The sequence below is a fragment of the Nannobrachium achirus genome (genome assembly GCF_963921795.1).
Source record: "Nannobrachium achirus genome assembly, chromosome: 7".
Classification (NCBI taxonomy): Eukaryota; Metazoa; Chordata; class Actinopteri; order Myctophiformes; family Myctophidae; genus Nannobrachium; species Nannobrachium achirus.
Window position 1 is genome coordinate 10258241 of NC_137816.1, and position 12015 is coordinate 10270255.

Genomic DNA, 12015 nt, shown 5'->3' on the forward strand with positions numbered 1-12015 from the left:
AATATGTAAATATGTATATGTATATGTGTAATAGTAGGTTTACACAAACAAGGAAGGTTATTAAACCTGTTTGTGAACTTACATAGGTTTACACAAATGGGAAACTATTTGTGAACTTAGTACACCTACATAGGTTTACACAAATGGGAAACTGTTTGTGAACTTAATACACTTAATGGGTTTACACAAATGAGAAATTGTTTGTGAACTTAAAGGTGTAGTGTAGTGTTAGTGTTAAAAAAGATCTGGTAACTTCTTGGGCTTAGGACCTGAGGAGGGTTCCGGACGGCGTCGGGGGGTCCCCTAATAGGTGAAGGGGTATCTAGTAACTCGGAGCTCATTACATGGCGTCCCTGGGTGGATTCGATTGATTATTGATTAGTAATTGATTAATTATAGGCATAATCGATTAATTAAATTCGTGTCCACTGCCACATAAAGAATAGCCGAGAGACCCTTGGAATATAGTTATTTACTACAGAAGTAAAGGATAGTTAATATTATCAAGGCTTAAGTGTTTTTTATTCACAAAACTCCCCAGAGCGTCGGAGATTTTGAACAGAGTGAAGTGGAGGTCTGTAAGCGCTGCAGACGGCCAGTTCGGTAAAAACAACTCCATCAGGAACTGATAAAATAGCAGTTGAGAACATCTAATAATATTATAACGACTTTGCGACCAACCTTAGTTATTTGGGCATGGACTCGCGGGCGAGCCCACATCGGCTCAGCTTAGGTTGGAGAACTCGGTAATAGTACATATTGACCAAGTTCGCAAGACCAGGTGAGCACTGAGAAATGGCCGAAGCTTCGGGTTGTAAACCCCTAGTTAGGAATGGAGAGGTTGCGCCAGGCATGGGGCAGGTAACTGTTGGTTCTCGTAAGGAGATGCCCTTTGCCTTGGAGTGTGCCAGACATGAAGTGTTGATCTGTGTAGCGCCAGGACAGTCCCCGCCCCCTGGGGACAGTGGAGTTGGAAAGAGTGCCAGAGTGCCTTTGGGCCCAAGGGGGGACCCAGGGAATGTCGAGCATTGGTTTGCCCGGGGTGCTACGTCCTGTATGGACTGTGCATCGTCCTGGCAGCCTATCCTGTTATGACCGCTGAAGCTGTGGTCAGATGTTCTTGCTCATGGTTGGGCATTGCCCTGGCCGAATGCAAATGCCAGAGGGGGTGTTAGGGGTCCTGCCTGTGACCCCAATAATATGGCCCCCTGTCCTTTTAAACCATATGCACTGTGTGTACTGCATAGAGGAGAAACACGACCAGATCATTTGCCGGGGGGCCATGGAAGATGACGTCCTTTTCGGTACGGACCCTGCGGAGCCTGGCTTGCTCGCTGAGGACCCGCCGGTGGAGAACCGGAGTGGCTCTGTCACTCCGGCACCTATGGATGAGCCTGTTGAGCTTCCTAAACCCTCTGATGGGGTCTGGGAGTTAGCAATCATGCCTGCATTAGAGTCTCTGTCTGACGATGAGGACTCTAATATGCCAAGACTGCAGTTTATGGCACCAATGGCCATAAACTCGGAGATGATGATCTTAAGTTCCCCCAGAATTGGGAGGAGATCGTGGGTATCCGAAGAGGACACCTGCCCCGGAGGGAGCCGTTCATGATGCCCCCCTGGGATGACTACTGGGTGATGAAAGCCGCTTCCATCAAGACGTCTGTGATCCTCACACGCCTGGTCGGAGACAACTTGCGCTCCATCAACCCCGCCTGTGTGTCCATCTTTAAAGTCACGGAGGAACAGGTGCGTTCCCAGCACGGCATGGTGTGGGCTACCGTCGAGACACAGGCGGCTGGCCAGAACCGTTTCGGCTGTCTGGGGGCTGTCTTTGGATCTGAGGGAAGTTGGCTGAGCCCCAACTGGGGATTCGGAAGATCGCCCGAGACACTTCACTCTACCCACCTGACTCCGTGGTGGCTGCGGATGAGAGGATCCAGGGTGCCAGAGGGGGTGTTAGGGGTCCCGCCTGTGACCCCAGGTGTATGGCACCCTGTCTTTTGGAACCCTGTGCGCTGTGTCTGCTGAATAGAGAGAGAGAGACCTGCTTTTTGCACACGGCTGCCCTGTGTGTGTGCAGCTCGATAAGACGGCCTTGGACTGGAGATGACTCATCAAATGCAGCTGGCCACGCTAACGAGCTGTTATCTTTTCTCTGTCTGGGAACACAAATCTTGGACTGAGGAGCTGGGAGATTCCCTAGCATTTGGTCCGTGTTGTTATCTCCAATCCGTCAACATGAGATATGACATACTAGGGAGGAGCAGGTTTCCCAGAAGACTTCTGATGCAAGAGCGGACACTCCCCAGTCTCGCATGAATAGGGGAGTCCTAGCCTGACCTTGACTGTCTGATTTTGCAAAGATGTGCGTGTTAGGGCATGTACGTGCACAGGCGCGTGACAACGTGTGTGTGCTAAAATATGTTCTGTGTGTAAATCACGTCACTGTGACTGCAACGGACTACTGTATAAAGGAGGCTGCTTCGTGTCTCCAGTTAGTTGTTCTTGAGGATTTGAAGAGTGTGAGGAGTGTTGCAGGTATCTCCGGCCCCTTCGGGGGCTGGAAGGAAGCCTACCCTTTTGTACTTAGTGCAATTTTTGGACTTTGCACCACTTCTTGTTCTAATACTTAGAGAGACTTTGACTCTGTTAGATTCTCTGTTTTTAGTCAAGTACTTATATTGTACTTCTTCATTATTTCATTGCCAATTACTGTATTGGTGGTTTTATATTTTGTAACTGTTTTTACCAGTAAAGCTTTTTATTATTCACTTTTATCTGGTGTCTGTCTGAACTCATTTTTTAAGAGTTTACAACTTTTTAAGGTCTGACTTTCTCTCCTTCCCTACGGGGAAGGCTGCACTTATGGGAGGAAGGTTTTGAACACCTTCAGGCACTCGAATCATCTCCTGGCTGTGGGACTGAGTGAGGCTTTTGGTAAGAATCAACAAGAGTGTTTTCTTAGGTAAAAGTCTTTTCACCTTCTCAGAAGCCAACTCAGCGCGTGCTGAGTTGGTGGGCGAGCTTGGCAGAATAAAAGTACAAATCTCCAAACCCCTTAAACCGGATGAACTGATGTTCACACTGGACGGTTTGTACTAATAAGTCAAGCGGCGTCGCTCCCGAGCCCCTGGTGAGAGCTAGGTGTCAGACTCATACTTTACATGGTCTTTGTGGTTTGCATTCTCCATTCAGACCTAAGGTCTACATTTCTAAAGTAAGGTGCATATCTTGGTCTCTAAAATAAATAGTCGCTGTAGAAAGTAATAATATTCACCAGTTAAAGAGGGTCTCATTGATAGCTCAGCTTTCATTCAGAGAAGTGTATTTATGTTAGTGTTAAATAAGTATATGTAATGTAAATATGTAAATATGTATATGTATATGTGTAATAGTAGGTTTACACAAACAAGGAAGGTTATTAAACCTGTTTGTGAACTTACATAGGTTTACACAAATGGGAAACTATTTGTGAACTTAGTACACCTACATAGGTTTACACAAATGGGAAACTGTTTGTGAACTTAATACACTTAATGGGTTTACACAAATGAGAAATTGTTTGTGAACTTAAAGGTGTAGTGTAGTGTTAGTGTTAAAAAAGATCTGGTAACTTCTTGGGCTTAGGACCTGAGGAGGGTTCCGGACGGCGTCGGGGGGTCCCCTAATAGGTGAAGGGGTATCTAGTAACTCGGAGCTCATTACAATAATGTAATGAGCTTTTTGCCCCAAGAGAGTGTGATGGATTTGATTGGCCCTCCCAAATATGGAATTCTATGGTAGGCCTATAGCATTTTAAATTCAATTTAAGTGAAAGTGATAAAGGGGATTTTGGGGAAATGTACAGCTGAGGAGCAGCATGGGATCTGCTTTTGGACTGGAAAGAGAAATGGGAGAGAATAGGGTCCAAAAGTTTTTAAATTCTCCTTATATCCAACAATCTGCATCAATACTCTATAGGGAAATGTCAAATACTCATAGAATGTGTGAAAACGTAAGACTAATATGGCAAAAAGACCTTGGCTGTGAGATAACTGAAATTGTATGGCAGAATGTGATTTCAAATGTGGGTTGGGCCACAAGAGATGCTAGAAGTACAGTATGTTTATTCACTTGTTGTACATAGATATTATTTTAAACCCATGAGATTGTTTAGAATGGGTTTAACCCAAGACAATAAATGTTGGAAGTGCAAACGACAAATGGGTACATTCTTATATGCATTATGGGACTGCTCTATGGGACCTTACTGATATTGAAGCTTGGCTCACATATTGACATGCATTAGGCTATTGTAACAGCATGTTTGTCTTAGAGTTGACAACATGCCACACTACTTTTCAATTAAACATTTAGCCATTGTTTAGCTGACACTCTTATCCAGAGAGAGGCAAATCAGAGTAAGCATGAACCTAAAGTCAACAAAGAATTGTTTGGTAAACCGTCTTATAAGTAGAGTGCAAAGAGGACAATGTAGGGCTTCAAAGAAATCAAGTATACCAGCTAAAAATGAAATCTAACGTCTGTCTAAAACAATATGCTATCTAATTAATATTAGTGAAAACAAATAAGTAACACAAAACATGAGAACAAGTAACAACATACTATCTGTAACTAGCATAGCCTAGGCCTATATCAAAAGATGACTAGAATGGAGGCTACAAGAAAGAAGTGCTGCTAGAGGGTGGGCTGCACCCCAGAAGTGAGTTTTCAGACTGTCACAGAAAATAGGATGAGAGTCTGACTGACTGAAAGGGGGAAGTTTACTCCAATAGCTTGAGAGCCGGGAGAGAGATTAATCTATGATGTGTGGAGGTTGGCCAGAGATTAATCTATATGATGTGTGGAGGTTGGCAGGGTGTTTTAGGGATGGTTCAAGCAGCCCTCCTGTGTTAGCTGATGCTTTTGATTTCCCAGTAGACCATCACTATTGTTGGGTGCAGGCAGCAACCGCAAGCCAGAAAGGAACACAAAATGTGTTAAATATCAAAAGGATTTGTCTCCAAATATACTGTCTACTGTCAGTCAACGTAATGATGTAATAATAGTCATTTTTCCTCCCATTTTACACACACACACACACACACACACACACACACACACACACACACACACACACACACACACACACACACACACACACACACACACACACACACACACACACACACACACACAACCCCAAAACATTGTCATCATATGCCCCAGTCATAGAAAAATGGAGAGATGAAGGCCTGCGTTCTGGTGGAGATCTGTGCAACTCTTAATGAGTTGAGTCTGCGGTTGGAAGGAATCCCCAAAGTCTGCCCTTTGCCCATGTGTCCAAACTTCCATCATACTCACACATTTTGTGCAACTTCTGCAAATTATTTATCAGCAGAATAAATGGATTACAGACAGAAACAATTAACAATGTGTAAATACTGTACGATGAGTGCTATCTTTTTGACACCATTTTGAAAGAGGCGGGTGTTCCAAAACCCATCAAGGATTTGTCACATTATATCCTTTTCTCGCTCACACTATAGAGTGAATTCCTGAGAAGCTTAGGAGTGTTCCTTTATCAAGTATTATAGCCGTCCGACACTTGTGTGACATGTGCACATATAAAACCACTGCTCTATCTCAAAACGTTTAGTGTATCCTTTTAAATCCTCCCAGAAACTTGATTCCCAAGAGTTGAATGTGAAAAATATATACACTATAGGCTACCTCTTATTAATGTGTTGCAGCATCTATGGATATGGATGTTGAAATCTATGGACAGTTTTGTGTGTGTGTGTGTGTGTGTGTGTGTGTGTGTGTGTGTGTGTGTGTGTGTGTGTGTGTGTGTGTGTGCGTGCGTGCGTGCGTGCGTGCGTGCGTGCGTGCGTGAGTGAGTGACTGTGTGTGTGTGTGCGGCTGTGCGCTTGGGAAGACATGGCGACCTGGAGACACATTGTCGGTGAGGGTGCTGCACTGTACAATGAGGACCTCTGCCATGCTGCACAAGACAAGCGCAGACTCAGAAAGGAGAGATCGAGCAACCACCAAACAGGTCCAACCCAAACCCACCACCACTACACACCCTGTCCACACTGCACCAGAATAATCGGGTCCAGAATCGGCCTCACCTAAAGACCCATAAGGACCAAGAAGGAGGACAGTCATACTCGACTACGAGTGACCGCCAATGATGATGGTGTGTGTGTGTGTGTGTGTGTGTGTGTGTGTGTGTGCGCGTGCGTGCGTGCGTGCGTGCGTGCGTGCGTGCGTGCGTGCAAACGTGCGTGCAGTGTGTGTATGCGTTTAGCGTGGGGGGGTTGTACTTTCAAGTAAGTGAGTTTAATTAAAGATGAAAGTGCTGCTGCTGATTAATTGATGGAAGGTAAAATGCTCATGCAGCTGAAAGAAAAAGGGTGTGTGCCAAGTGCCAACTCTACAGTATGAGTAACAGAAATATGATCGTTTATGCTGAAAATTGGCAACCCTATAAACTTGGAAAACTTCCTGAAAGACATAAAATGCATTAAACTGTTTATACTGTATGACGTGTAAAATCGTATTTTGTCACTCATTTAAACTGGAAAACATGACCAATGAAGCAAGATTTCTAAAAGCACATTGTAACCTACATATACTGTATGTTACTGCTCATGTTCGAGGAGTTAATACACATCTTGCACTACTTGTCTTTCTGTGCTCACTTCATCGCTGAGTGCCACAGAGACATATGAGCGCCTCGGAAACTCTCATCTATGAAAAATGAAAAAGCCCCCTCTTCAACCATCATCTTTCTTTTTTACCAGGAGATTAGAGCAATGCACTGTAAAACCCTGAGTGATAATTTAACTCTGACAGTGCACAAATGTAACCAAATGTGTACACAGTCAGAGTTACAAACGGGTAAAATAACACAGAGGCTTTTATTGTGTGAGAGTGGGGCATGCCAGAGATGACATGCCTTCTTGGATCATATACCGTATTTGGACCATCTTCACTTAACTGAAGACAGGCTCCCAAAGGCAGCAAGTACAACCAGAACGTACGTTTTCAGAGCTCCCTCATAAGTACAGTGCTTTCATTTACATCTGTCATGTAACCCTGAGTCTCTTTAGCTTCCAGAACATCTAACAGAATGATATTGTAGCCTCTGATAGGTGAGGTGTCAGAAAGTCGAAACATTATGATCTCAATATATTTCCTTCTTTCATATTTCATATTATTTCAATAATTATGAGACAACAATTATCATCTCATATTCATATTTTTATTCATTCCCTCAAAGACATCTTCTACAGATAAATACAAGCCAAATCCAAATGTTATAAAAATGACAGGTATTGACAGGTAGTAACAGAAGCAAATTTCGAAAATAGAGAGATGTTAAAAAAAGAAATAACAAAAAAGAAAACAGGGACATTTTTGGAAGACAAGCAGACCTTTTTGTATTTCAAACAAATAACAAAAAACTACATTACAGTACAGTATATACTTCACATACTTATTTATATCTTATTTGTATTCATTATCAAGAATGGCTACCACTCTATAGTACTACAGTACATGTAAAGTAAAGTAAAACAAAACAAAACAAAGGTACACAGTAAAATCCTTAGTGTTAATAATTAATCCATTTGGTTGCATTCACTCTCTATGTCAAATTAACATAGGGGATTTTACTGTGTGGGGGTACGTCTAGGGCAAGAGGTTTGCCTGTGCTTTCAAAAGCACATTCAATTTCCCTTTGAGTGGTCTAGAGATGGGGATCATACATGCACCTTGTTACATCACTGGCTGGAATGGAGACAGAATGAGAATATTGGGGACTCAGACTGAGGGTTCCTTACAGAGGACAATCTCCAGCTCAGTGCGATAGAGCTTCCCTCCATCTGAAAGGGCCATGATGCTCTGCTTGTACCCCGCTCGCCCAGCTGCACTCACATCCTTCACCATACAAGAGGTTCACAACAAAACAAAATGCAGTCAGTGGACAGGCTGGACCCCAAACAAGACTTTTACTTTAGCTCAAATAGAGAAGGTTTTCTATGGAGGTCCATTTCCACCACTGAATAAAAACCAAAAGTCCTAACTTTAGTTTCCTTTTCTAGACATCTCCGACTTTATAAATCTCAAGAATTGTTAGGTTATTATTTCTCATGAATGTGACTTGAGAATTACGTATGTAGTATGGTTTCTGCTATCTCACATTTATTAAAGATTATTTTAAGCATTTCTGCTTTATTTGACAGTGAGAGATAAACAGGAATGACACAGCTGGCCGAGCCTCAGTTTCAAGCTTTTTAAATTGTATACAGTGGTGGTAATGGACTTCCATAGTTTTCTGATAAGCAGCCACCTCATCGTAACTACACATGTGCTATAAAAGCAATGGTACACTTGATGCAACAGCAAATATGACACAGCGGACAAGTGGACAAGAAAGGACTTGAGCATTTACCATTTTGCTTTTCTGGCAGAGATCCTTCAGCAGCGCATCCAGCTCATGCTCATCAATAGAACCATTACCATCCTGTTGACAGATAAAACATAGTGAGTATAAATTATTTCATGCTAATTTAGCATTGTCAATTATGCCTGCCCCCCAGCTTTTTTCCTCTCCCAATTTACAAATTATGCCAATCCCCAAGTTCCCCATACTTCTGTTACACCTAACTCCTTCTTAATGGCTCACGTGACACTAGGCCTGTCCCCAACTGCCAATCTCTCAGAGAGAGAGATTGGCAGTCGAATCAGTCTGATTGCATAACATAACTGTTATGAGGATCATTCCATTTGTGCTGTGGGGGTGCTTAATGTGTTGTTGCTTGGTTTAAAAAAAATCATGATATACATCCTATTTTAACTATTAGTTAATTAATAATAAGGAATTATTTTATTCGACTGAGAGATTGGTAGTCGAGTCAGACTCCCTTGATCGATTAGTCGACCATTCGACAACAGGCAGGAAAGCCAGCTAATCTCAGAAAGCACTGGACCATTCACCGTCAAACTTGTCATGCATAATGCCAGTTCCAACCTGGCAGAGATATGTGCTCTAAGGAGAGCCCTTTTCTGTTATTTTTCCTTTTCTACTGTTTATGCCTGTTTGCTCATGCTGTGATTTGTTTTCAGATTATATTTTGTTCTGTGAATAGTTAGTATGTTTGTTTAGTTTCATTTTAGATGAGTAATTATGTATTTTTTTTAGTATTGTTTGTTGGAGCGGTGAAAGCGCTCCCAATAGACAGGTATGTCCGTGGGTATGTGGCTGGGTGGCTGGCTGGGTGGCTGGCTGGGTGGCTGGCTGGCCGTGTCCGTAGCCTGGCAATACCTTGAGTGGCCACACACAACACACTAGTTAAAGGAGGGGCGCTGTTTTGTGCAGGCCAGGCACACTCACCACTCACTCACAGGCACAGTTTACAGTTTACAGTTTAGGCATTTAGCAACACACACAGGGTATAGCTGCTCAGATTCACCGCTCCACTTCGAACCGAGGTTTGATTTTTTAATAACGAGAGGACTCTGAGTGGGGTCGACACTCGACTCACCTTATCATAAAAGGTGAAGAGAGCATCAAACTGTTCAGATGTTAGCTTGAAGGCCTATAAGAAATGGAGATCATTGAATGGTTAGAAACTGCAGCATATTTCTAGAAGAGTGGTGAACACATCCCCACCTCACACAGAAACTCATATTAATGTAATCCCAGCAGATTATGATAACTGGGACTGGAGTCGAGTTAATCCTGATCAGACTGCCTAATCCTGTGTCAAAAACAAACAGCTGATCTTCGTCTCCAAGCTAGACTGGTACATATATACTCTGCAAATGACAGATTTATCACAAGTTAACATCAGCAGATGTGCATAGACACAAGGGAAAAACAAGTTCACTGTAACATTTTTACTGGATTATACTTGATAGAAGAGATTTCCAAACACTTAGATCTGTGAAGTGTTTCACTTTATTTTGAGCTGTCTGTCTAGGATATTATTGTGTCTAAAAGGAAGATTTGAGTGTCTCATGACAGTATTTCACACAAATCTGAATTAACGCCTGTGTGTGTGTGTGTGTGTGTGTGTGTGTGTGTGTGTGTGTGTGTGTGTGTGTGTGTGTGTGTGTGTGTGTGTGTGTGTGTGTGTGTGTGTGTGTGCGTGCGTGCGTGCGTGCGTGCGTGTGCAGTCTTACTTCGAACTTCAGCAGGAAATTTTCCTTGACTGGTAAAAGCCTGAAAGAAGATATTCTCTTGTAAACATCTGTAAAAGACTGGTGTCAAAACACACAAATAAAATGTGTTGACATGAAAAAGACTCACCTGGCCATCTCAGAGAGGCCCAGTTTACCATCACCATTGAGATCAAACATCTTCAACTAAAATGAAAGAAGAAATTATTAGGGTAGCTAGAGAACTTTGTGGCTGGTAGAATTTGCACTTTCAGTACAGTCACTGTGGACATTAAATGTCATTTATGTATCCAATAAGGGAAGCCAATTGGATAGTATTGTAGTACTCTATATATTGTATATGTTCACACAGAAGGCAAAGATTTGTTTTTTTCATGATGCATAATTACATACTGTACAACGTCAATACGAAGACGTAAACTGATGCATCGCTTGAGTGAAGTTTGCTTTGTGTATGTGATGCAAAAACAATTTTCGCCTCCTTAGTGAACAAACTCTATGGTTGCAAAAGTCTGTGTGGTTGAGGCTGCATATTTACTCTCAAAGTATACAAAAGATATAGCAGACTAGCAGTTTCCTTCAGTGATGCAACTGAATTTCTCTACTGGATCAAATGAAGGTCAATCTGTCAGTCAGTCAGTCAGTCAGTCAGTCAGTCAGTCAGTCAGTCAGTCAGTCAGATTTGTGGTAATTGCAACGTGGCGGTTTATATAGCTCCAAAATCAGGATTGGACACCCTTTGAGTGTGGGTTTGAACGGCTTAGTCGCTGCAGTTATATTTTCCATAGATCTGATGTTGTCTATGGACCACAGTGGAAACAAGCTCCCCAGAGTTTTTTGTATTATCCATTCAACATAGCTTTTGTAACTGTACCGCAGTACTGTTTTCAAACTAATAGCATATTCAATCAATCAATCAATCAATCAATCAATCAATCAATCAATATATCAATCTACACAGCAAAATCGTCAGTGTTAGTTAAGTATCAATTAAGACTAAATGAAATCTTAAGTAGAGCTGTAACCAAATGGACTTGTAAGGATGCCTTACAACTAAGTTACACTGAAACGCTCTCATGGTTAATTAATACTCACGATGGTCTCTGTGTATTCATTCAGTTTCTTGTCATCATAGTGTCTGTTGGCCTTCTTCAGCAGGTCTGACAGGAAGCCCTGTGAAGAGATACAACATATATATGTTTAAGTAATGTTATACATAATATTGTAATGTATTGGGACAAACACTGTCTTCACTGGAGAACATTTATATGGGACATACTTTTACACAGGGGTTCCCAAACTTTTTTGTCTCAGGGCACCCCATAAATATATATTTTTTAATCCGAGGCACCCCTATATTATAATTTTCACTCCCAGCACCTTATATTTATAGCATATCGTCGTTGTCAGGTGGAAACCTTGAATGTCCAAAACCGTTCGTTTTGTATTTATCATCTATAAAATGTACTAAACTAGTGAAAACAGCAGATCTACAAGCACACAACGCTTCGCATCGCGAGGCGTTGTGTGCTTGTAGATCGGCTGTTTTCACTAGTTTTGTGCGACAGAGGTTTCTGCCTGACAGTAATGATATTTTAGTGATTATGTTGCAAGGAAAACTTGGTTAGAACTGACTGAAAATAACTGTGTACTTCAAGTTTAAAAGGATACAATTTTTTTTCCCCAAGTGTCCAAATATTATCAAATTATCTCGCGGCACCCCTGGACTGCCGTCGCGGCACCCCAGGGTGCCCCGTCACCCACTTTGAAAACCCCTGCTTTAACATATTTCTTTGAAGGAAATTTGATGCTCTCCACACCCCTCATTATTTTTATTGAGGC

The 12015-nt window shown here is 42.2% G+C and overlaps 1 protein-coding gene across 1 annotated transcript in view; it reads right to left on the minus strand.

Annotated features, from left to right (window-relative positions):
• Positions 1–7812: 7812 nt before the first annotated feature.
• LOC308288348 (calretinin-like) overlaps positions 7813–12015 on the minus strand; it is a gene marked incomplete at its 3' end in the record, with an annotated part of 17070 nt that continues 12867 nt past the window's right edge. Inside the window, exons 6-11 of the mRNA XM_080729765.1 lie at positions 11269–11346; positions 10304–10359; positions 10177–10216; positions 9537–9590; positions 8444–8515; positions 7813–7929 (exon numbers count right to left, since the gene is read on the minus strand). Of these exons, the coding sequence (XP_080585891.1) occupies positions 7813–7929; positions 8444–8515; positions 9537–9590; positions 10177–10216; positions 10304–10359; positions 11269–11346 (417 nt within the window). The remainder of the gene's footprint in view (positions 7930–8443; positions 8516–9536; positions 9591–10176; positions 10217–10303; positions 10360–11268; positions 11347–12015) is intronic.